The sequence below is a fragment of the Nanorana parkeri genome, unplaced genomic scaffold (genome assembly GCF_000935625.1).
Source record: "Nanorana parkeri isolate BGI_ZX_2015 unplaced genomic scaffold, ASM93562v1 scaffold271, whole genome shotgun sequence".
NCBI classification, from domain to species: domain Eukaryota; kingdom Metazoa; phylum Chordata; class Amphibia; order Anura; family Dicroglossidae; genus Nanorana; species Nanorana parkeri.
Window position 1 is genome coordinate 325,252 of NW_017306539.1, and position 25,636 is coordinate 350,887.

The 25,636-nt window shown below is 40.5% G+C and overlaps 1 protein-coding gene across 2 annotated transcripts in view; it reads right to left on the reverse strand.

The window, feature by feature from the left end:
• The window catches only part of FBXO11 (F-box protein 11), a 45,416-nt gene extending 26,285 nt beyond the window's left edge, over positions 1-19,131 (reverse strand). The window contains exons 1-11 of one of the 2 annotated variants that reach the window (XM_018557199.1): positions 19,008-19,131; positions 10,145-10,226; positions 8,854-8,995; positions 7,623-7,752; positions 6,654-6,737; positions 6,441-6,573; positions 6,244-6,350; positions 5,350-5,461; positions 5,136-5,242; positions 2,746-2,883; positions 1,321-1,538 (exon numbers count right to left, since the gene is read on the reverse strand). In XM_018557199.1, coding sequence (XP_018412701.1) covers positions 1,321-1,538; positions 2,746-2,883; positions 5,136-5,242; positions 5,350-5,461; positions 6,244-6,350; positions 6,441-6,573; positions 6,654-6,737; positions 7,623-7,752; positions 8,854-8,995; positions 10,145-10,226; positions 19,008-19,115 — 1,361 coding nt within the window. In that variant the 5' untranslated portion in view covers positions 19,116-19,131. Of the gene's footprint in view, positions 1-1,320; positions 1,539-2,745; positions 2,884-5,135; positions 5,243-5,349; positions 5,462-6,243; positions 6,351-6,440; positions 6,574-6,653; positions 6,738-7,622; positions 7,753-8,853; positions 8,999-10,144; positions 10,227-19,007 lie in introns of both variants that reach the window. The other variant, XM_018557198.1, reaches the window with a different exon arrangement.
• Between the last annotated feature and the right edge of the window lie 6,505 nt (positions 19,132-25,636).

The following is a 25,636-nucleotide window of genomic DNA, read 5'->3' on the forward strand; positions in this document are numbered from 1 at the left end:
AATGTAAAGTCCGTGGCGCATATTAACATACACACGCGTCGGGTGCGCCTGCGTACGAAAACGACAATCGCGCTACATGTTGGGTATCACCACGTGCACCAGAGTGAGCGCAATAATTCTAGGGCCAATATTTATGGATATCTCTAAATCGATGACCTTTAGGGGTTTTTAAACATCGACTACGGACAATACGGGGTACCATATTTTCTTGTCATTTCACAGACGCATGCAATTTTTACCCTGGGCATGTTGGGCATCTATATAATCATCGTAACCACACCTATGTTTTACAACATGGATATTATATTGTGTTCTTAGACACTAAAATTACCTTAAGTGAATTTTTTGCTAAATTTGTGAGTTAAAGAGTGACGCAAATATCGTACGACATAAAAATTTGCAACTGCCACCATTTTATACTACAGGGTCTGTGCTTTCAGAAAATATATAATATTTGAGGGTTTTATTAGATATTCCCATAATAAAAGCTTAAAAAAATAAAATAAAAATGCTCCTTGCAGTTTAAATAGTTTTTACTTGGGTTAGGGTTTTGAGGGTTTGTTCAAAAAATTGCGATCCAGCGCAGTTAGCTGCTGAAACGCACTGTATCGCATACTAAACTAAAATATTGCATGCAGCATTTTTTGCAATGGACTGGAACGCTGGCATTGTTGGGCCACATGTTTTGGTGCGGGCGATCGCACTGTGGGCAGGGGTGTTTGGCTGCGGTGCCATTGACTTGAATACACCGCCAGGCCCCCTCCCGCCCCAGAACACAGGGGGAGTTTAGTATGTGATACAATGTGTTCCAGCAGCTAACCGCGCTGTGAAGCAGCCCTAAGGTTCAAAATTTCTTCTAGCTTTTATTTCCTTGAAATGTTAGGAGGGGCTGTGAGGGCTCTGAGGTGGCTTGCCCACAGTATGTTAATAAAGCTGATCAGATAAACACAATCCTCAAATTTCAGTCCTAAGTCTTTCTATAAGGACCGATCACAGTGAAAGTGCTAAGAAAACCTGGAATCAGCTATCTTGCCCGATTTAACAAAACATCTAAAAAGGGGAGACAATTTTTTTTTTTTTTAATTATTTTTCAGTATGCTGTGTGAACAGGAACACATAACGAACATATAGAGGGGTTACCTCAAATTTGACTACAAAAGTGGAATTACACTTTAAGAGCTACAGAATTGTAACATCTCTTTTGCTTAAAACCCTTAACCTGGGCAAAGTCTAGTAGAAAATAGTAAAAGGGTGACATAGTGCTGGGTCCAGTAATGTATTTTATTGCTACACAAGAGCAAAACGCTGTCCACAACTTACCGTATGGTTGGGTCACTATTTGAGGTAATCCATACACCAGCAAAATTGTTTGCATAGATTTTGTTTTCCAAGAACTGTCCTCTCCCTTTTTCATGGACGTATATCCCTCCTGTCTGGCCGTGGTGAATTTCACACCTGACTACCGTGGGATTGGCATAAGCTTTCACCTCAAAACCTGCTATTCGATTCCTATGGATATTGCAGCTTTCGAAGTAACCCTGCAGAAAACCACAGAGGGTAAAATTCAACAATTCTATAATGAAATAAAAGGAAAATGAAGTATATGTGAAAAGAGGCAAACCAGCACATTTTGTGTTGTGTACAGCAGAGGTACGATTATGAAGAACCAATCATAACTGCACGAGAATCTAAAAATCCTGTTTCAAATGATAACTACCTAGGTTTGCTTATAAAAGATTTACATTTCACCTTTAATTTATCTTGGCTGTCAAACACTTTTGTTTGGTTCATGGGGTAAAAGGTCACCTGAAGTGCGACAAATGCTGCCATATCTACTACCTGTTCTTATACACTGCACAATCAGAAGTTGGCAGACAGTGTCAGATATCAGGTATGTTAATACCAAATTTTATACCCTTAATACTTCATTACATATTAAAGATATAGTTAAAGGGTTAGCCAACTTCAAAATTATATTTTAGTATTTAATAGATGCTAGAGAGAGACACCTAACACGTTTTTATTTGGGCATTCAATTGGTAAGATCTCTGTAGCTCGGTTCCTGGGTAACCTGCTGTGACCATTATGAGGGGTTCCTATTATTCATGGTGGATTTTTATTTTTGTTTATATTAAAAGGAGAATGCAGCACGGAGTACTAGAACATGCAAAAGTGGACATGAACACCAGAGCTGAAACGCGATAAAAAACGCCCTTTCAAAAATCCTGCGGAAGCTGCGCTGAAACTTTGCCACTCTGGTGTGAATGGGGCCTCAGAGAGATATGTATATTTGATTTACCTAATAGGATATGGACAACCACATTAGACCCAGTTCGTGAAATCTAACAGCCTATTACAATTTACTGTCAGAAGATACTCACTTGATCATAGCCCCCATAGGTACTTTAGCTATATACAGAAATAGTGATATCTTTAGTATATTTTCTTTAACTGAGCTCCCATTCATAAAACTGCGATTAGCGAACATGCATTAACAAATGTTGCATTAAGGAAACACATTCATCTGAATGAGCTACTTAATGCACCAAAAAGGAGGTGCATGTAGCATTTTTGGCAGTGCACCACAATGCATGTCCATTGGCAAGATGCTTTTGAGAAAAATGGCATCATATCACACCAACACGCAGTACTGTATGTTTGCTAATGTACACAGAATTGATAGATTGAATGGGCCCTATCCTATATCCTGTCAATGGGAAATAAGTTACCGAGATTAAAACATACCATGCCATGGTCAAACGTGAACACGCCAACATCCCGGCCGTGGTGAATATGGTTTCTCCTAATGATGGGGTTGCCGTGATTTTTTACCCATATACCAGCTAATGCATTGTTGGAGATTTCATTGTCTTCATAAATCCCCTACAAGAAAACAAATACTAATAAAAAATCCTCCGTTACAGAATCAACCATTGAGGAGTTTAAAGCTATAACCAATATGTTTCTACAAAGAAATGTCAGAACTGAAGATATTATTACGAGAATTACTTTTATACATACAGATGACTTCTAGCCCCTTGACCCCTTAGTGACGGGAGACTACACTGTACGTCCCCGCCACTAAGTGCTCAAATTACTTTTCACGTACACTGTACGTGATCAGCTATTTGGGGCTCTGTAATGCTGGTAGCCGCTGAGAATCAGCGGTTACCGTTCATTAATGGGAGCCTCAGTGTTAATGGATGCCTCAGTATTGAGGCATCCATTAATGAAAGAGTTAAGCTATAATCAGACACCCGATTCCTTAAGATCCCTTTCAGGAATCTAGTGTCTGACAGTGAGAGCAGAGCGGTATTTACTGCTCTTGCCGTCTGACAGCTGGTATAGATTGGGAAATCCCGATGTATAGCGGCTTTTTTTTCTAAAGTTTCTGCAATAGAAACATTTAGCTACATATTTCTTTTGCAGAAACAATGTTGCAGGCTTGTGATCGTTGTTGGAATGATCAGAAGTCTTTAGTGACATCAGATTGTAAAATGCTATAGGATCAGTGTCACTAAGGTTATTAGTGGCTGTTCTTTAGTTTCAATCGGCCTAATAACCAAAAATGTATTCAATTATCAAGCAGTAATAAGGAGATTAATTCACAATGAAATGTAAAAAATGTTTAAAAAAAATAGTGAAACAAAGTATAAAAAAATAAAAATAAATGTAATAAAAATAAAATGATAAATTTTTATACTATCATTATTATAAAAAATAATTCATTACAGTGAAAATCTGCAGCTGAGCTACAGATTTGTTTTTCACCCTATGGGGTTTTTTGTTTTTTTGAACCCCCTCATGACAGTGATGTTCAAAGTATGTCGCGGTCACTAAATTACATCATATGCCAGGTGATCACTATTAGCTTTTAGAGAGAAAAAAAAGATTAAATGTTAAGTCTTAGGTTTAGGCTAAGAAATACAGAAAAATGTCTAAAATCCTAGGGATGTGAGGTTTTTCAAAATAAAGGACAAATTCATATCTTTAATGCATTTTGTTTAGCTGCGTTAGTATTTCTAAAAAATGCTATCAAAACTGGTGGAAAAGTGTTTTTACGTTTTTCCCTAATTTTTTTATATTTTATTTGTCCTACGTAAGGCGTTATGCACATATATGTGAAATATATAGCCCTATCTGTCCTCTAAAAAATATATAATATGTGTGGGTGCACTTAGTAAGAAAATATAATACTGACATGGAAGAATCACAAGGCAAAAATGTAAAAAGCATGTCAGCCATTAATGAACAGAAACTAAAAACAAGCTTAGTCATGAAGGGGTTAAAGAACTATCTTCTCTCTATGTTATATTGCTTCAAAATGATAGGTTGCTGAAACTGGCCGCTGTGGGATGCCATATACAATTAAGCTGGCCATACACCTATTGATATTCTGCAGATTTTCAATAGTCCGATGGGAAAAGTGCAACAGATTCCTCCATTTATGCAAACTGTGTACATCTGAGCAATCTGATTGGATGCAGGCATTGTTCAGGTATTTTAAGAGTCAGCGGGGCCAAGTAGCAAGATACTGAAGCTTGGCCCAGTGGGAAATTCCTCCATCCACACAGTTTAGCGTAGATGGAGGAATCTGTTGCACTTTTTCCAACTGACCACAGAAAACCTGCAGATAGATAATCTTTAGGTGTATGGCCAGTTTTAGTGTTTTTACCAAATTTCTTTGTGACAACAGAAGCGGTTAGCTGCTTTCCACATACCAGACACCCAAACAAATAACATGCCTTTAAGTCACCCCGTCACTAAATAAAGCAAACATTTATATCTGAATAAGTGCACCACGGTGTAAGACTCTGCTTATGCTGACTACAGTGTCCACCTGACTGGATATCAATTTAATAGATGTAGGGAAATCTCGCTGATCTAACAGATCAAATGTGACATTGAAGCTGGTCACACACAGATTCAAACACATAGGTCTAACAGGCAATAACCATGTACTGACACAGGCTCAAAGTTGTGATGTTTTAGGCTGATTTAGTTACTTCAAACCTAAACATCTTTTGTTTATGATGTTTACGTGTTGTCCACCTCTTTTACATTATATATAAGGCAACAGGAATTGAAAGGTTTTTTTTTACCAAGAATATTGAGACTATAGGGACAGAGTTTACCTCTGCATGGTCGGTGATATACAGTCCTACATTTTCACAGTCACTGATGTTACAGTGTTTGATGTTCGGACATGCCCCCTGGCCACTCACACAAACCGCAGAACCGACTGAAAAGAGAAGACAACATTTACCACAATATGCTCTATCAAGGCAACCAGGAAAATGACAGAATCTTACAGCCTTTGTATTGGCATCAAAATGATGCGCCACGTACCTGTGCAAGTACTGCGGATTATACAGTGATCAATGACTGGGCTGCAGTTTACTGTGATCTCTAAACAATGATGTGCATTATGGTGCTGGGCAGACTTGTCATCAGGGTTGAACTGCAATAAAAGCACATGAGAATATGACATTTAAAATAGTTTTATCAACAACTGCAATTTACAGTAACTGTATGCCAAGACGTTTGTGGCATAAAACACAAAACTTTCCAGGTAGTGATCTAAGTGTAAAATAGTAAAATCTTCCAGGCAGTGCATATTAATAGACTTGTGAGTGAGGGTAACCGGACAGAGACACTTCCTGTATAACTGATGTGACAGCTCAGCAGCAATGATCATTTTTAGATTATATGACACAAAACATATATCCCTAACCTACCTCGACCCAGCCTCAAAACTGCCAAATGATTTCGATCCTGGGTACAGGATATCTCTGCATCATGCTCTATGCTTAATATGCCACTAGAAGAGCCAGACTTTGGCAACAGGTCTGTGATACCAGAGGACATGTTAATTGGCTATGGACATAGATTTGGTTTCCAAAGTACACTTAGCCTTTAATTATAGAATAACCTAAAGTGGAGAATTATTAAAATGAAAACCGTTAACAAGTATATGCGGTTGCTGTATATGAGCACAGAAGCGTATTTTTTGTCCTCCATCTCCTCATGGCTCTGTTTCAAATGGCAGCCTATGTGCTTTGCAAGCAGTGTGTGTATATTAACACTCTCTCTGAGCACTCTCCCCCTATTCATTATATTCATAGTTGCAAGAACAGCATATTAAATACAAAGGTAGCTCTTGCCAAGCGACAAAATACAGAAACGCTAAAAAGAAATCTTAGTTTATTTAAAACACGTTAAAAAGAAAAAAAAAATCCTTACCCTGATAGTCATGTACCCAACATATGCATCTTCTGAACCCTCCATGAAAACAAATGTGGAGTCTCTAGTGTTCTCAATGATTACTTTGTCTGCAACTTTTCCAGGTGCTGTAAAGCCAAATGGAACAGAAAACTGGAATTGTAGGATACCTTTTTAAAATAGTTCAGTACGTTGTGCAATACACCATGCAACATTACCTGCGCCAATCATAGTTATTGGGGACTCTATGTAGATCCATTCATCTGTATATATGCCAGAATGCACAAAGATAAGCCCATCAAAGTGAGCTTCCTGGACACCTCCTAATGCATCCTCAATGGTGTCGTAATACTGTCAGAAAACATGAATAATATATTTAACCACAATGCAAATCGTATACCCTCTCTGTACATATAGAGACTGATACTTACCAGCATATTTTCTCTGCCTTTATACCTTGTGGGATTGCTGTAAAAATGCTCTGCAAATCCAGGTTTAACGTGAGCTCCTTTGTACTGTCATAAATAAAAGAAAATATTAATATTTTGCTAATTTTCAACAATCCAAAGAAGATTTTGCCAGTTATATCTGTGGTGCGGGTACATGCGTACTTTACTTGCAATTTTCCCATGGAAAAAAAAACAAAACAAAAAACACCTTTCTGTAGCCAATTTCGCACATTTTGCCCCAATGAGTGCTAACAATTTTTATCACTCTGACAAGGATGTGCCATACATATCATGGCAATCAAAGTGTTCAAATGTGTGACGGCTCTGCTGTGCGATATTGTTGATTCAGGTGTCTGTAAAAAGTCACCCAATGACCTGCATATATTGCTCGAGATGCTGCTCCAGCTCCTGAACACACGATTGCTTCTTGATAGTTAGTGGGGTCCAAAGCTGTGACAGTCAGGTTTAACAGGCAGCATTATGGGGCATTATAAGCAACCAGCATGCTAGTAATAGACTACAAATCTTCTGAAAAAGTATTGTCTAGAAATTGTAAATTCAAGAAGCGGAGAAAGATTACCGTCATACTACTGAAAGTGTGCCAACACCAGCCAAGTGACCTTCTGCTAAGACAGCAGAAGAGAAAAAGTAATGGTGCTTGTAGGTCATCAAGCACATGATCGCCCCACTGTACTGGGCTAGAAGAGAGTGGAATATGCCCCAGTAGACATACTCCCCAGTTATTAATGAATGAAGGCAGTGTGAAGACTAAAATGTTATTACATAGTAGATTGAGTTTTTATGTTACAATACAAGCTCCTTTTAAGCCTTTTTTAGTGCTCTAGCATTGCCAAGATGTGTATACTGAACAGCCATGACCTTTTTCCAGTGACAACTTATACCATTATTACACATTCTATATTTAGGAATCCCAACTGTAGATCTTCATACCAGTTGTTGAAAACTCTCCTTCCAGGGGTTTGGAGGTTCATACTCTTCAGGGTTAATCTGATAAAATTTCCCAGGTTCTGGATGCATCATAGGCCTTGTATACTCAAACACTTCCATATATAATCGTTTCCTGCCAGACAATGGGCAGAAGTTACTATAAGTCTTTAATCAAGCATGTCAATGAGTACACTTTACATGAAATTTACAAAAAAAAAAGCTGCTGTTTTATCTGCATGGCAACCTAGCAATTTCTTGATCTCACCTGTAGCATATTCCTGCATTCTGTGGACTCTGAGCCAAAGGGCAGTAAGTGGTCGAATGGGCCATAATTTTGTCATTAACCGCTCACAATATCATATATTTGCTTAATGACATCCAAATTGATGCCAATGCTGGGCAGAGATACAACTACAAGCACTACATACTGGCTGCTTTCGCTGCAGCCACGTGTGGCAGCTATCTTCAGGGCTCATCAATTCTTGTTCAACATCCACATGCAAAAAGATGTGAAGCTTCACACTGCTGATCCCATCTATTCATAAGTAATTGCGACACTCCATCAACGACCTCCCTCTGAAATGTTTTACCCCTTATTGGGGCTTAGCTGATTAAGCCCAGAACGTGGCAAAATTTATCAGAGGGAGGTTGTGTGTTGAATGTGTCGATCACTGTTGTACAAATAAAGCTTGTTAAAGCTTTACGGGATCAGCAGTCACGTCTTTTTGCATGTAAAGCTGGCCATTCACCTATAGGTTATCTGCAGATCTTCTATGGTCAGATGGAAAAAGTGCAACAGATTTCTCCATCTACGCTAAACTGTGTGGATGGAGGAATCTCCCGCAGGGCCAAACTTCAGTATCTTGCTAGTCGGCCCCGCTTTTTTAGACACATTATGCACACTATATATGCTGTATCATTCATCCCCATCGAAACAATTTTTGCTAAAAAAAAAATGCACCAAAGCTGCAGGATTCATTTTTCTATTTTCATATGCCACATTAAAATGCAGAGGTGTGAATGCAGCCCAAAAGCTGTGTGACCACTGTCTGTGTCCAGCCTTATTTGTCTTGTGTTGTCTGGAGATGTGAGAACAAGGTGGAAGAGTATGGTTGAAACTTATCAGCAGATAAGATTCTAAAAGACACATTTTGGTAAATGTATTATATACAAAATAGTACTAATCCCAAGCGTCGTAGCAGCCTTTTCTAAAGATTTCCATAATCAAACTTACCATAAAATAGGGTCATTTGCAAGTTCACTAAAGCGCTTGCACACACAAGCTGCTCTGCAGAGGTCTTGCTCCAATAGGTAAGAGAATATCTTCAGTACAACTTCATCTGGCAGCTTTTCCTGAAGGTATTGTTCTGCGGGTGCTGCTGTTAAGACATCAAAAGACAATCACATCGATGATTATTTCAAACAAAAGAAATCTGTATGATGGGGTTACAGCACAATGTCCAAGCACATGCAAGATCTATTCCATTAAAAAGATGATCTGATGATTGATGGAGAGGTAAAGTGATATTAAAGCTTATGGTTTTTTTTTTCTTTATTCTAGATTTTTTTTGGGGGGGGTTTATTTTTCTTAATTTCTCAATTCCTCGCTTTCTAGTGGGCCCGGCATCTTCTCCCCCTGCACAGCAGTGTGTGCTCGTTCCTGGCTGTGTCTGCAGTAGCTGTGTGCTTCCATAGACACACACACAGCCCTGCGGCAAGCCACGCCCCTGCTCTCTGCCCAACAGGTTGATTGATGGCAAAAGGAGCCTATGGCTCCTCTGCTCTCAATCTCCTCCCCTGCAACCAGGAGGGTTAGGACAGAGGATCGCTGCAGGGACCGGGGGCGGTGATTGTTAAGTGTGGGGAGGACGGGGGAGTCAAAAAGGTACTGGACATTTTTTACCTTAATGGTCTCAAACGCCCAGACTTGAATACTACTTAAAACAAGCAGCAGGAGAGGTGCAAGAGCACAGATCCACAGAATGGATGATGTAGAAGCAAAGAAGAGATGTTTTTCTGTAGGTCCTCAGGTACAGCTTACACTCCAGCAAAAACAGTGAGCAGCAGAGTAGTGAACTCACCAAATCTCACTCCACACACTTGTGAGCAATCTACACCCCGATACAGAAACACACCCCAGATTAGAGCACAGATTTACGCTCCATGGTCATTAAGGGGTTAATCTTTCAATAACCGCTAGTGATCCACTTTTATTTCCTAACCTAATAAAACAAACAGACCCAATTCTGTAAGTAAAAAAAAAAAAACCATCCCTATATAATAGTACATCAAGTATGGTCTAATATATATTAGAGCTCAAAAACAAATGAGAAACAATGCAGACAGTGAGGGTGTTATAGAATCTATTCACAATGCAAAGAGTAAGATCACTGAGCTTCATAAATACGGTTACTTAAAATCAACCAATCATGTGCCAGCAACATTTGTTTTGCCTTGTAAATGATTGGGTATTAAAAGTGAACAATCACATCACACAGACAGGAGAACTGGGTTAGTAATTTTACCAGTCAGGTCTTGGGATTTTCCAGACATTCTTGCACGCTTCGCTCTATGACCGAAGTTTTCAGTTGCAGACGTTGAAGCACCCTTTAAGAATGAAACTTTGGTTAGAGAAAGATTTGAGGGATACAAGCTAAAACTTCAACAGTGCACATCTATTATTCATATCGGATTTTGGTGGGTTTTTTCATTCTTTTTTTTTTTTGCTTCCCCAATTTGAAATACATTAAAACATATCTATAAAACATATCTATAAAAAAAAAAGTCAAGGCAAATGAACTTGCTGTATTTTTCTTGAAGACGTTTCACTGGACATCCGACCAGCTTTCTCAATTCAAAATGACTTGTACAAAAATTCTCTGGGAATAAATTGTGAATGTCGCTCCAATCCACATAATCTGTTAGTCACAACCAGGTGTTGATTGCTTTTGCATAATTGGAGTCTAGGAGGCGTTATTTACCTGCCCAGAGAGGCGTTAAAACAGCATTGTATGTGGCAGACAATAGATGCAAAAATACAGCAAGTCCAGTTGCTTTGACTTATTTTTTTATAGATATACCATGACCTGGATGAATGAGAACCTACACAGACATTAAAACAGTTTTACCAAGCCAATAAAATAATAAAAGGTAGAATATAGTGCCCACACTACAAAGACAACAGCATGTTTATTGAAAAAGACACAATTATTCGAACAGCTTTAGTTAAAGCCAATTTGATTTAAATCCGATAGGTTCCCAGTGTCAGGATTTTAGTGCCCTGATCGCCAATGGACTAAAAGGGAGAGATAACAGAATTTTACTGCTGTTTGTGCCTTCCTGTCACAGACCATATTTCTTCTATAAGTGACACAGGGAAACAGGAAGCAAAGAAAATGTTTCCAAGGGGTGCCAAATACATAACAGAAAACAAAAGTGGTCTGGCATTAGGCTAAGTTCACTCAAGAAGCAAAGGAGCAATAAAAACTGTTGGGTGACCAGGAATGTCAATCTGGTCACCCCACAGCACTCAGTGGTTCCTTCCACCTACGTCATTTCAAGACACAGCTAACAGGTAGAGAACGGATAACGTCTCACATTTTATGAGAAATGACAACTATAAAATTACCCCATTAATAAATGCAAGATCAATCAAGCTGAACTGCATGTTACCATTCTGAGCTTTTGCTGGTGCGATGTTGTCACAAATCCCTGTTCCAATTCTCAGAAGTATAGTGAGTGCTCATTGCTATTCAGATATTGCGCATTTATGAGTAGTAATAGATTATGGTGACCTTATGTATACCTTGAGAGGGAAACAAAGGGAATACAGCAAATGCATTTAAATGCAATCTGTTCCGGGGTAATGATTATCTTGCTGTAAAGGAATTGGTCAGGATGTGGACACTCTGCTGTAAATGTGATTTTCTCAGACTGTATCACTACCAAATGATGCATTACTGCAGCATTCCACTGTAACAAACAATTGCACATTTTTAATGCATGCATAACACTTTCTAGAGAAGCTCTTCAATGCACTGAATAGAGGACGCCGGGTTATACTCAGCAGCTGTGCAAGATTTTAACATAGAATTGTGAAAGTAAATAGCAGATCTTTTATTAGACTAGTACATTTATGGATTGTGGAATGTCAATTGATCCTCGTACTAGGGCTGCAACCAACTATTCGATTAATCAATGAGAATAGAAGTCAACCGTTCTCATTATCGATTAGTTGGGTTGGATCCACTAGCCCTCTCCTCCATGCTGGGAGGGGCGCAGCAAGCAGTGGGCGGGTGCAATAGCCAGCATGCGATTGGCTACTGCAATTTGAAATGGCCACCAGTGGGCTGGCTATTGCACCCGCCCACTACCTGCTGTATTTACATTCAGCTGCCATCTAAAGAATCTTGCCACTGGCAGCTGTCATTCCCGGGCTGAAGCTATGTGCTTACAATACAATTATAAAAAATAAAAAAAAATGAAAGTGGGGGAAAAAAAGTAATTTTTAGTTTTAGCCTGACAAATTGTGCTGCAGGAGGTGCGTTGCAGTGCCACTCATTTCAATGGCACCCCAAACACGCCTCCCCCCCACAGTGTGATCGCCCACACTGGAACGCACGTAACACAATGCTATGCATTCCAGTGCGTTTGCAGAAAACTGTGCAGGCAGTTTTATTCTGAAGTAAACGTTATGCTTGTAACACAGCATTTGTGGATTTTATTTTTAAGAAAGGTACTTATTAAAAATATTTTTATCTTATTATTTGAAAAAATAATCGGCCAACTAATCGATAATGAAATAAATCATTTGTTGCAGCCTTACCTTGTACTTCGCAATCCCTGTCCCTCAGTCTCACTCATCCTCTACTATATCATGCCTGCTGCTTTCCTCATTCCCACATTTTGTCTCAATGGCTCCTACGCACTCAATGTCAGTTTGACAGTCCTTACCACTCAGACTTGCATATTGGAAATGCTGGACACTTCTCTGTGTTTTATCATGGAATACATACTAGCATTCAACAAGTGAAAGCTTTGGCAACACTAGGGATGAGGCAATAACAGCATGTGTCACAGCTGGTTTTAGCATTTAAAGGAGAACTATGGGGGTCAGTGTTTTTCCCCATAGTTCTCCTTTAAGCGATTTGAGGACACGGCTGCCAGTGGAAGCAAACTGGCACAAAGTTGATGGATAGTATGAATGCTTAAAACATGGAAAACTACAAATTCCCACAGAGCTCTTACAGCATTTACCAACATTTACTATAAAATCACATATGTGCTTTGAAAAACGACTAGCGATAGAGTGTACAATATTTTTCAAAATAGTATCTTCTCGTTACAGTAAGCCACTAGTGGAACCAATATGAAAAGGGTATATATGTCAAATAGGAACCATTATTACACAAACATACTAAACCTCATACATCACCCATATTACTCTAAACCAGGGATGTCCAAACTGCGGCCCTCCAGCTGTGGTGGAACTACGAATCCCACGAGGCTTTGCAAGATTCTCACAGCCACATACATGACTCCCGGAGAGAGATGCTTCATGGGATTTGTAGTTTCAACACAGCTGGAGGGCCGGAGTTTGGACATCCCTGCTCTAAACTGTCACATGTATGTGCTCCTGTATCTAGTAGCTACTGATACAAGTTCTGAATACTGAATGCAGTAATAAGGGCAGTAGTACAACTACTAAACTGGGAGAATACAGTTACCATTAATGTGCCAGACCAAACCTCAAAGTGGAACTAAACCCACCAAAACATTTACTTTTTAAGGCATGCCAACCGTCAAGGTTGCCAATGTGCTTAGTTCAGCTCTCAACCGAGCTTTCAAGAACTCAAATGGCTGGTGTCATAGCTGATCACATGTGCAGCACCATGGCAACTGCAATCCAAATAGAGGCTAAGATGGCACCTTCCTTGGCTGTAAAGGGAGGAGGGTGTACTTTCACCTAAAGGCTGATCCCAATGCACAAATATGAACCATACGTGCTGTTGTGGTGATGCCAGACGGACGTGAAGGGGGCTGCCATGAAAAATGGTGGCCTTTAAAAGCATGGCCGAGTAAGACCTATCCTTACTGCATCCCACAATGCAAAGTGCCTTAGCACTGCCAAATGGAAGGTGGGAGGAATGCCTATGCAAAAAACCTACTTGCAGAAATGTAATATTTGCATAGGAACTCACAAGCTGTGAACTCAATGTCCCCTAACAAGCTCTGTTTACACTGCTGTACTACCGCCCAGATGTAACAAAGTATGTTTAAATCATAATATATTGCAGCTTACAAGTCCTCAGATGTGGTGGCTGCATTGGTTTTATTTTGTAAAGTTAAAAGTGCAAATGAAGCAAAAGCTTGCTTTTTTTTTTTTTTGTTTTGGATAGAACAGAGAGGGTAGAACCTGTCAGGGTTTTTATTGCTGTCTGCGACCTCACAGGGGAGGTTCACTCCCTCTATTTGTCTTGGTGACTTTAATCACTGAAAGTGAAAGAAAAGCCAACATTTTGGGTTGTGATCAGAACAGGAATAGATGGGAAATCTTCCATTGGGAACACCAATTATGGTGACCCTGCTGACCACCAGGGATTTTTCTGTTTGGAGGGATTTCTTCTAACTTCCTGTTGAGACTATCAGACAAAAAAGTGAAGGGAAGTCTCCCCAATGGGACACAGGTGGCAAAAAAGAAAGCCGACAGGAGCATAACCCTCTGCCATAGTCAATCCAAGAAGAAAAGGTTTTGCGTCAGTTCTACTTTTAAGTATAGTGTATACACCCATTAATCCTGTTATTGTGTCTTTTTAATTGCCTTTTGACTAAACTGAAACCTTGAGCACTGTTATCAGCCATCTTTTGTGAATTGCAAAGAAACACCCCTTTATGTTAGAGAGATGGAGAGGTGTTTGTAGTCCAAGCAGCAGCAGCCTAGGGAGAAAACGCTGCCCCTCCATAGATAAAGCATGGTGAAAAACTACTGCAGCCACTACATCTAAAAGGGACTGAAAAGCTGCAATATATGGCGTATTTGCTTCTCAGGTTAGAAAAGCAAAATGCAACCTTGACCTACAGCTGCTGCAATACTTTGAGGAAAGAGAGAATTAAAAAAGGCGCGCCTTTAACAAATCCTACTCTCCTCATTGATCTAGCAACTCTTCACTCGGTCTGTTAGCCCTTTCACTGCCATCGACATACGCCGTTACACAACTGTTTCGAGCTGGCCACATCAGTAAGCCTTTACGTCGGTGGCATTCACCCGTCTGCTATAAGCTCATGGTGGCTTTAGCGACCATAAACTTATGTGTACATGGATAGCTTTCACCAGCGGCTATCAAGCTTCGTGGACTACACTTAGTCATAAAAGTGTTTTTGTGTGCACGGATACTGATTTTAGTGTGCTTTTATTGGATTTATACCGATATAATAAACATTTGCGAAATTAACGCACAACCTACAAAATTAGTAGCACCATCTTTTTATTCTACCGGTCCCATGCTTTCAGGAAATTTATGGTTTTGGTTCGATCTTTTACAAAACTCTAAAAGCAGTTTAAATAAAAAAAAAAAAAAGGTGAAAGAATGCAAAAATGGTGTGGCCAGCTGAGGGCAAAAGTGGAACACAGGGCTTAGCAGCGAAAGGGTTAAATATGTCCAGCGATGGTCCACTTGGGAGTGGAGTGGCAAATTCCACAGTTGGAGCATTTGTGTGTATTAGCTGGTGTCAGCTCTATTAAAACTGATGGAATTAAAATCAATGAACATCACAGTTGCTTAAAGCTTCAGACATTTGTTTACTGCCATTTAATCCTTTCAGTGCCACCAACGTACGCCATATGTCGGCAGCAGTGGCCCCCGGCAGAGACGCGTTAGTTCACACGTGTAAAGCCAACTGTTGGCTTTACACTGGAAGTTATTAGGATGCTGTAAAGGTTCTCTGCTTTAAGGACATGTTTCAGGAAATAGTTCTGGGGGGGGGTTTAAATAAACTTCAGGGCTAAAACTTGCATTTTAACGTGTGCAAATAACAAAGAGGGTTAAAACCGTTTATTTAACCACCTCCATATATTTAAAATGACAATGTCATGAGAAAATTTGGGGGCTGCCACTGCTAACCAATCACTTACAGATATTTTTTTTACTGAGCATCATTCTCTTTAATAGCTCTTTAAGTCTCTGACAAGAACAAATATACAAATAGGTAAATCTATCACTTTTCTGACAGTCATTTACATCATGCATCTTTCAGGTCAGTGCAGCAAAAGTACGGAAGCAGGACTTATGCAGGCATTTTCAAAAGAGAGCAAGCAATGGCAGCTCCCATAATGTTCCTTTAACAGTCAATTTAACCTTGTTGTATGCAAAGGTTTCAACTAGGGATGCACCGATATCGGGTTTTTTTTTGGTATAGAGTACCGATATTTTGCTTTCGGTACTCGCTACCGAGTACCAATACCGGTGCTTCCGCTGGTATGGAGCCCGCTTCCCTGGGTCCATGTTGTTTGGCCAGCGCAATTGTGATTGGCTGGGAAACCGGCTTCCTGATTGCCCGTGAAGCCGATTCATGTTCCCCTCGCCACTGCCGGTCAGAGGAAATCTTTCACTGACCGGAAGTTCCGGTATCAGGGAAGGTATAGGAGCATTTGGGCGAGTAGTAGCCCAAATACTCGCTATTGGCATATCCCTAGTTTGAACACTAATTTGCTATGTATTAGCACACCAGGCAATGGAACTACACGGACATGTTTTAACTGTTTAAAATCCATGCATCATGGGAGTTTGTAAAGCAGTGGACATGCTAAAGTGCCCCCGCACTATATCCTTATTGTGACTTGAAAACAGATCCAAGATGTTTATTAATGTCATCTGTCAATCATCATTTGAAACAGAAGTGTTGCAAAGACATTGCTTTTGGCTAATTTCAATAAGATGAATGACTTATTTTAACTCCGTGTCTTTTTCCTGATAAAATGTTAAAGGAGAACAATGAGGCAGGGGTGTGGAATTTTTTTTTTAAAAAAAGACTTGTCCAAGGGCTAAAGCGGGGGCCAAATCTACTTGTCCTTCATGACAATCTACATGTCCCAATACAAAAAATAGTTTTAATCAAAACTAAGGATGCACCAATACCGTATTTTCGGTATCGCGTACGAGTACCGATTTTTTGTTTTCGTATCTCGCCGACACTGAATACTAATACCGGTGCTTCCGCTGGCATGGAGCAGGCTTCTCTGGTAATCAGGAAGCCGGGCAGAGGGTAATGACATCTCGCCCAGGTTCCTGATTGCCACGGAAGCGGGCTCCATGTTGTTTGGCCTGCTTGATTGTGATTGGCCGGGAAATCTGCTTCCCAGTCAATCAGGAAGCCGGGTGTCGAGTAATGACCTGATTGATCGGGAAACTGGCTCGATGCTGATTGGCCAGGATGCTGGCTTTCCAGCAAATCAGCAAGGAAATTTTCATCTGGCCGTAAGTTCCAATATCGGGGAAGGTATCGGAGCATTTGGGTGAGTACGAGTACTCGCCCAAATACTCTATCGGCACTGATACTAGTATCGGTGCACCCCTAATCAAAACATATTTGAATGTGCTAAATAGCGCTTCTAACTGATCAGCGCAGTCACCTGACCTCGTTGACCAATGAGTGCTTGCAATTTGCGTGCGAAATTCAAAATACATAGAGGAGGACTGCGCTGGACAGCAGTACGGGGGACAGATAGTACACCCATACTGGCGGAGGGGAGGGATTGTTCGCCGAAAGGCAAGTATAGCCAGGGGGGGGTGGTGGTTTGGGAGAGACGGGGCCAGATTTCATCGGGTAATTTTTATTTTTCCTTATTACCTGGGAAAATGAACTTACCCTTTAATGCACATTGTGTGTGTGTAAGAGAATTCTGGCTACCACCATGGAATGGCGGCTGCAATCTCAAAGCACATGCAGAATGTCCTACGCATGCGTTTATTTGCATGCAGATGGCAGGGGCAGCAGGGTTTAATTTTTATTTTTTAAATCTTTATATATTTTATTTTTTAAACTTTTTTAATTTTCTTTAAATTTTTATTTACTTTTTCCACTCAATGTTCTTCCTATCACATAGGGGATTAAAATCCCTTATGTGATAGTTTGGAGGTGACAGGTTCTCTTTATGGAACCTGCCCTCCAACACAGAACAGCTGTTCTGTGTAGTTCCTGACAGCCGAGACAGGTGGCGCTGTGATTACAGCGCCACGGTCTCAGAGAACACAGAGAGCCCGTAGAGCAGACGTTCTTCGTCTGCTCTACGGGCTCTATGGCGGGCTCTATGGCTGAGCCGATGTGCCGTAGTTTTCGGGGTCCCCCAAAAGAGCAGGCGACCCCAAAAACTACGGCGGGGGGGGCGGGCAGAAACGATCGCCGCTGCTCAAATTGATACAAGTGGTCTGATGAGACCACTTGTAGTAAACGAGCGGCGGCGGCTCCACAATGTACATTCAGCTCTGCTTGTCCTGAGCCGGGCTAAATGTACATAAAAACTACTCGCCAGGTGTCCGAAACTGCATGTCCTGGGCGTGAATGAGGCCAGTGAAAATCACTCATCCTCATAGTTAGAGCCGACGCGTGACAATGAACCTGTCACACGTCGGCTCAATAGATCGGGAAGTGAGGGAACACATACCGTCACTCGCTCACTTCGCAATCATCTCCCTGCAGTAAGCGGTGACAGTCAGTCATGACTCCCTGCAGTAAGCGGTGACAGTCAGTCATGGCTCCCCGCAGGGACCACCCCCGCTGACTGGAGGAACGGACGGGGGAGGGGCAGGTACAGCTGGCTCTGCCTCTAGATAGGCAGAGCCCGCTGTCACTCATGCAGCCGAGTGGATTTCAACAGTATTGTCGGGATCCGTCCCAGCTGCGGCAGTCTCAGTATACCGCGAGCTGTAGCTCACTATAAACTGAGCTTTGGGTCACGGGAGGAGGTTAGTATATGTCCTCCCGTGACCCTTAAGAGAACTACGGGGAAAAACCACTTCCCCCATAGTTCTCTTTTAAATTTGTTAAATTCACAAATCAGGTGAATAGTCATTTTCTGATTGAAATAACATGTAACTATTAAAAGCTTTATTTTACAGCGATGTCAAAACAGCAATAACTAGAATGCTGATAGTGTTGGTAGCAATGATAGAGGTGAAATACCAGTTTTGACAAAAGCAGGCTAAATTATCAGCTTTCAAGAGATGCCCTTTAATTCCCATTTTCTCACTTGGTGATCGATCAGTATAATACAGCTTTAAAACATACCCTACGCAAAGCTATTAGAAAATGAAGATTGTGGTCGTGCAGATCAGAATATCCTTTACACCAAAAGCAATATAAAATAGATGCATGTGGAGTGTCTCCCCTTACCTCCATACTGCTCTTTGCTGGACAAGTGGTTCTTTTAGGGATAAGAGTTTTTCTGCGAAGTTGATATGGACTATTCTGTGCCCCAGGACCTGATTCTTCTGCAACCATGTCTGCAGGCACTTCATCTGCACATAAAAGAAGGGTTAGCAATTTTACTAAATGTTAAACCTTTAGTAAAGACTTTTTAAATAATGATCATAAAGGATTAAAGAAAATAAAAAACGGGTTTAAGAGCCGACCCCACTGCAAGGTTACTGGCCAGAAGAGCAACAACCAGCTTCTCCATAGCAAGGTCTCCCCAGTTCTGCCACTGTCATTAAGCCAAAAGGAATAGTCATGCCCTCAAGGTGGGTTTTTCATAATATACAACAAATAATTGAAGAGTCAAAAAGCCAGGACATCAGTACGGCCTCGTCAGAGGGGGCAGAGACACAACCTACTGCAGGAAAATATCATGTGCTTTCCTTTATATTACACTTATACAAACATACTATAATCCCAAATTCAAATTCCCTAGCTCTCTCCTCCACGCTGAGAGGAGGGCACAGCAAGAAGTGGGCGGGTACAATAGCTAGCCTGCTATTGCAATTTGAAAAGGCTATTGCACCAGCCCACTACCTGCTGTATTTACATTCAGCTGCCGTCTGCAGAATCTTGCCACTGGCAGCCGTAATTTCCTGGCTGAAGCTATTCACGCGCCATGTGCTTACAATACAATTATTGGGGAGATATAGAAAGGTGGGAAAAAAGTCATTTTTGGTTTCGGCCTGACAAATTCTGCTGCAGGAGGTGCGTTGCAGTACCTTTCATTTCAATGGTACCCCAGACATGACTCCCACCCAAAGCGTGATCGCACACACATTAATGCTGTGCGTTCCAGTGCAGCAATGCTGTGCGTTCCAGTGCAGTAGCAAAAAATTGTGTATGCAGTTTTGTCTGAAGTAAACTTTATGTTTGTGCATTTGTGTATTTTATTTTACATTAAGGGTTGCATTTCTTAAAACGTTTTTTTATCCGATTGTTCGGAAAACACATTCGGCCAACCAATCAATTATGGAAATAATCATTAGTTGCAGCCCTACTTACAACTGATGTATCGAAAAACATCCCATACTGGTAGAAAACTTTCCACATCACACATTTGTGACTGAATTTGTGTGTTGTCTCTAAATCGCCTTTAACCCCTTCCCCACCGATGACGGGATTACCCCGTCATGATCGTCCAGTTCATTAATGACCGATGAAGGGATGACCCCGTCAAGCGGTACAATAAACGCTGGTCCCTGAAGGGACCAGCGCTCATTGAGTTACTGCTGTTGCTGGGTCCCTCAGAGTCTGAGGCAGACCCTCAACACCAGATTAGGTGGTCCCATCCCTTTGATCACAGCAATAGCCCTGACAGACACAGCTCACTGTGTTGTGCAGCTGTGTGTTACAAACTCATACAAAGTATCTCTAAGGAGGATACTGTATTCTCCTCAGAGATATTAAGTATCAAAGGCCCTGTAAATAAAAAAAATAACATTGTAACCCCCCCAGTTTTAAAAAAAAATGCAATTTAAAAATAAAGTTATATATATATATATATTATATTAATATGCAATTTAAAAAAAAGTCTTTATAAATATGTTTCATAAAAAAATTAGGAAAATATAGTGCCGAGGAGGCTAAGATACGAGACAAACATACCACATTCTAAAATGGTTCCACACTAAAATGGTATCCTCCTTGTATTTTGTGACCTATAACTCCCAAAATAAACTGAAAGCCCAGACATGATAAACCCTATAAAATCAGGAAAAATAAAATGTATTATTAATTACTTTCTGTTAGCTACACTAATTATGTACACATTATTATTGACAAAACTGAACAATGTGTTTGTTTTTTCATTTTTATTTAAAAAAAAAAAAAGAATTTATATATGCACATGTCACATCAAATTAAAGCCCATTGTGTCCTTAAAAAAACAGTATATAATGTTTAGGTGCAATGCATGAGGAAGATGGAAATTATGGTTAAACAAAACACATAACAAAAATGGGAAAATTGCTCTGGTCCACAGGAACTAAAACATTTTCTGAAGCTGTGCCACTAAGGGGTTAAACAACCCTGCTGCTATATCAGTGTATAAGTGTAAATACTTGCCTTCCCTGCTAAACTATATTCCAATCTTGAGAAATACCCTGATGACTGTTGGGATACCAACACATCCAGAGGGGTCTACATCTGTGGTCCCTTGCAGCTCTCAATGGTTCCTCCCTATGACCTGCATATCACCACTGTATCCTGTAGTGGGTGAAGGTCTGAGGAAAAGACAATTGAGAGATGTGGGGGACCACAGATATAGACACTCCTTGTAGCGGCAGTATCTCAGCTGATTTTGAATTCTCAAGATTGGAGATCATCAGGACAGGTAAGAATTGACATTACTCTTTTACTAGACTTGTATGGTAAATTTTGATACAGAACAGGGTCGCTTTTAAAAGTATCTAAACCCCAAAAAAATATATAATATACCCGTTCTCTGATGCAGTGACTGCATTAGTTCTTTTATTTTTACCTGGTAGCCCTGCAAACAGCTCACTTTCTGACCCTTCAGGTCTACACTGATTACTTCACTTTATCTATGGGAGCAGCCATGGATATTACACAGTATGGATTTGGAAAATGTCCACTTGTGTTCATCTTTATTACAAGGTAGATTAATAGGACTAATAAGTTTAAATAATAAAGATAATGTTGTGTTTGTCTTTTAAGCTCACAGGAAGTGACAAGGACACGACGTTTGTCAAGATCAACAGATTTCGTTTTTACTTGCTAAAAATGGGAATGTTTAGAAACACTGTTGGGCTTTATACTGCTGCTATCCAGGGCTCCATTAGAGAGATTTCACCTCACTATCTATTCCAAGGACAACTTTTTACTAGACAGGAAGCACGCTACCAGAAAAGAAAAAAAAGTTTTGATTATAGATTCAATAAAGTTCCAGTAAAAAGACAGCAAATGTCCATAAATATAACTTCTCCCCATTATAAAGTGATCTTTTGGAAACCTAACAATAGAATGTTCATTGCCGCACCTACTTACATAGTTTTATATACAGTTATAGCTAAAGAACAAGCCTGCTGAATCACTAAGAATGGATATTGTGCAATATTTTGATATCCTAAACAACAACCAAACCATAAGCATACTGAAAGCAGAATTTCTACAATAAAACAATACAAGCATACCATGGCCATGCACAATATTACCACTTGGCAGAAACTAAACCTTATTTACGACATTACAGCATCAACTAGCGTTTACAAAACTGGTCACTTAACATCTTGGTGCCTGAAAATATTTTTTTAAAGAACGGTTCTAATACTGTAATATGTATAATTTCCAATGACAAGGGACTTTTGGTTTCAAAATTAGAAGTAAGAAATCTGTGATAAAAAAGCAACAATCCTAAAGAGTTTTAAATCAGGGCTGGACAATTAGGAACTTCAGCAGCATTTTTAGAAGCCAACTCCATTGACATCAACTAGGAAAAACTTCAAAATTAGGCACCAGCTGTAATTTTTAGGAAGCATTGGCTGCCTTGGCTCCTGGGATTTGTCCAGAACGAATTGAAATCCAAAACTTTAATTTTGTTTAAAAGAAATAATCGACATGATATATAAACATTGGGAGCAGTGCTAAACAATGCTAGGGTAAGGAAGGGAAGACATGACACTCAACTTACTAAGCTACAATGCATGTGTTATTTTCATTGCCTCAACGTGCGGCTTATACTCTCAGTGGCTGTCAAAAAATGAATGTAGCAGAGTGAGTGAAGCCAGGTAAGCCCGATAGGAAGATGAACCTGTAAAGGTGCCCAAACACCTGGTGATTATCGTTCAATATCCGAGCGAGAACGGGTTTTTGTACGATAATCAGCCAGTCGATGGGAAGTGAATTATCACAATTACTGTACAACTGGGCGAATTTCCTCGTTCACGCTGAAAAACTTTTTTCTAAATCGTACGAAAATCTATGGATTAGGGTGTTTTCATATGAAGAAAAAAAAATGCGCAAACGAAAATCTGTAATGTCGATCAGCGAAATTCGGCCAGTTAGTATTGCTAACGGACAATCATGGAAATCGACATTGGTCTGTGCATGATGGGGTATCCGAGCGGAAATTTAACGACTGTTCCATGAAGGCACAAAAGAAATCAAACGATAATCGCAAGGTGTATGGACACCTTAAGAATAACCTAATAGCATGTACTGCAAATTGTCTAACTTAACTTTTTTGGTTAATTTTTAAGGCCTAAGTACTAGTAAGTGCTTAGTAAATTAGTGTGCTGGTAACTGAGGCAAGTGCATAGAAATGTGGGATGCACAGAATGTGATTTTCTAAAACTGCATTCTGAAGGAAGGTTTACTTTTAAGTTCCCATTTGCTTTGTCGCGTTGTAATGCACGTTAACACATGTTCTGTTTCATGTAAATGGGTTGCCTAACGCACCAAAAAATAAAAAATAACATATCTGGCAGTGCACCACAACATACAATATGCACTTTTGTATTGCAACATGTTCATTAACACGGAACCCTGGTCTGCAATTCAGAATGAAGGGAACCAAATCACCCCAATGCATACAACGCAACAGTGTGAATGGGCCCTTACGGATTCTAGTCTAAATGAAATGGAAACATTTTAGCATGATGTACTAATCTCCAAGCATAACCTCTTCCATGTCTGCCTACTCTCCTTGCAATAGGAGAGGACAAATTAAGAGTGAACAAATTAAAGCTGAACGTCAGAGTACAATGTATCCCATAGTTCTCTTAAGGTTCACAGGAGGACATATACCAACATCCTCCTGTGACCCAAAGCTCAGTATATAGCTTGCTACCCTGTTTCCCCGAAAATAAGACCTAGTTTGGTGGTAGCATGTGAGGGGGAACTTGAAGAGCAGGAGAGATGGTATCAGCCTGCAGGGACATACTGTATTAAGGGGATGACAGGGGACTCCCTCCGACAAGCGCACTGACAGGGAGAACTCCAGTACCAAACTTCACCAACTTCTGTCTCCATGAAGACACTGCTTAATGTAATGGTACTGTACTGTAATGTGTACCGGTAAATGGTACCGTACCACGCTGTCCACTGTCTGATGTCCCCACTGCTGCACCGCTGTCCCTGATGGCAAAGGATGCCGGCGCTATAGAAAGCAAGGCTGCGGAGGGAGCAGAGCCGCATTAGCCGATACTTACTCTAAAGCGCCGGTTACTGTGATAGGCAGAGTAATACCAGATGCGCTCCGCCTGTGAAAGTGAAAGAAAGGGATCAGCATTACCGATACTGACCATTTTGTTGTACATTAAAAAAAAAAAAAAAAAAAAGACATTCCCTGAAAATAAGACCTAGTGTGTTTTTTTGGGGCTGAAAAAATATAAAACAGTGTCTTATTTTCGGGGAAACACGATATATACTGAGTGCGATGCAGCCGGGACAGATCCCGCCCCCTCCCTATCCATTCCTCTAGTCAGCGCTGCAGGATCGGAGAGGGGATGGGGGAATTCCTGCAGGGAGATGATCGGGAAGTGAGCGAGCGACGGTATGTGTTCGCTCACTTCCCCATCAATAGAGCCAAAGTGCGACAGTGTCATTGTCACACTTCGGCTCTAGCTATGAGGATGAGTGAAAACCACACTCACCTCACAGTTCTCCTTTAAATGGCTAGTGTCAGAGCTGATCACATTGTGTAACACCATTGCAACTGCACTCCAAATAATGGCAACTCCCTTGGCTGTGAAGGATAGGCGTTTGTAGATGCGCTTTAAAACCCATTTCCATTTAAGAAAATAAAAACTCCCCTTGTAGGGAGGCTACCTCTGCACTGCCAGGGTTAATGCTCATTTCTGTCTTGGAGTGTGCTGCATAGGACTTTTACTTACCTGATCCCTGCTCTCCCTGCTCCCCCAGCAGTCAGCGCTCACCTCTCTCCACTCTGGCTTGATGTGATGACGTCAGCAGGCTTCTGATCACCAAACTGGAGTAGGGAAGAGGCTGTGGGTGCCGTTATTGGAGCCAGTGGGGATCAGTTAAGTAAAAGTCCTTTACAAAGATCCCCTAGTCAAAAACAAGCTGTTAGGTTTATTTTTTTTAAATGTCATTTTCGGAACATTTGTTTGATTTTCTAACAGTTAAGGTGGACAAACAGATGACAGTTTGCGATCGTAGTGACAAGGGCCAGACTGGAAACTTTTCTACTCTCTTATCTGAACGAACGACAATGTAACTGTTGATGCAATCTAAAAACGTACTTATTGTAATGTACATGTGCTAGGAAACGTTCCAGCTGGAAAGATTATGCATATACCCATACCCATTTATATTGCACTATATTTATATCTATATATATATACACATACATATACATACATACACACACACGTGTTTCCCCGAAAATAGGACAATGTCATATTTTTTTTGCCCCCCAAAAAAACCACACTAGGTCTTATTTTCAGAGAATGTCTTTTTTTTTTTGGGTGTGGTAAGAATGAGAATACTGCTGTTTCTTTCTTTTCCAGTAATGCGGATCCCTTTCACAGGCGGAGTACATCTGGTATCACTCCGCCTGCCACAGT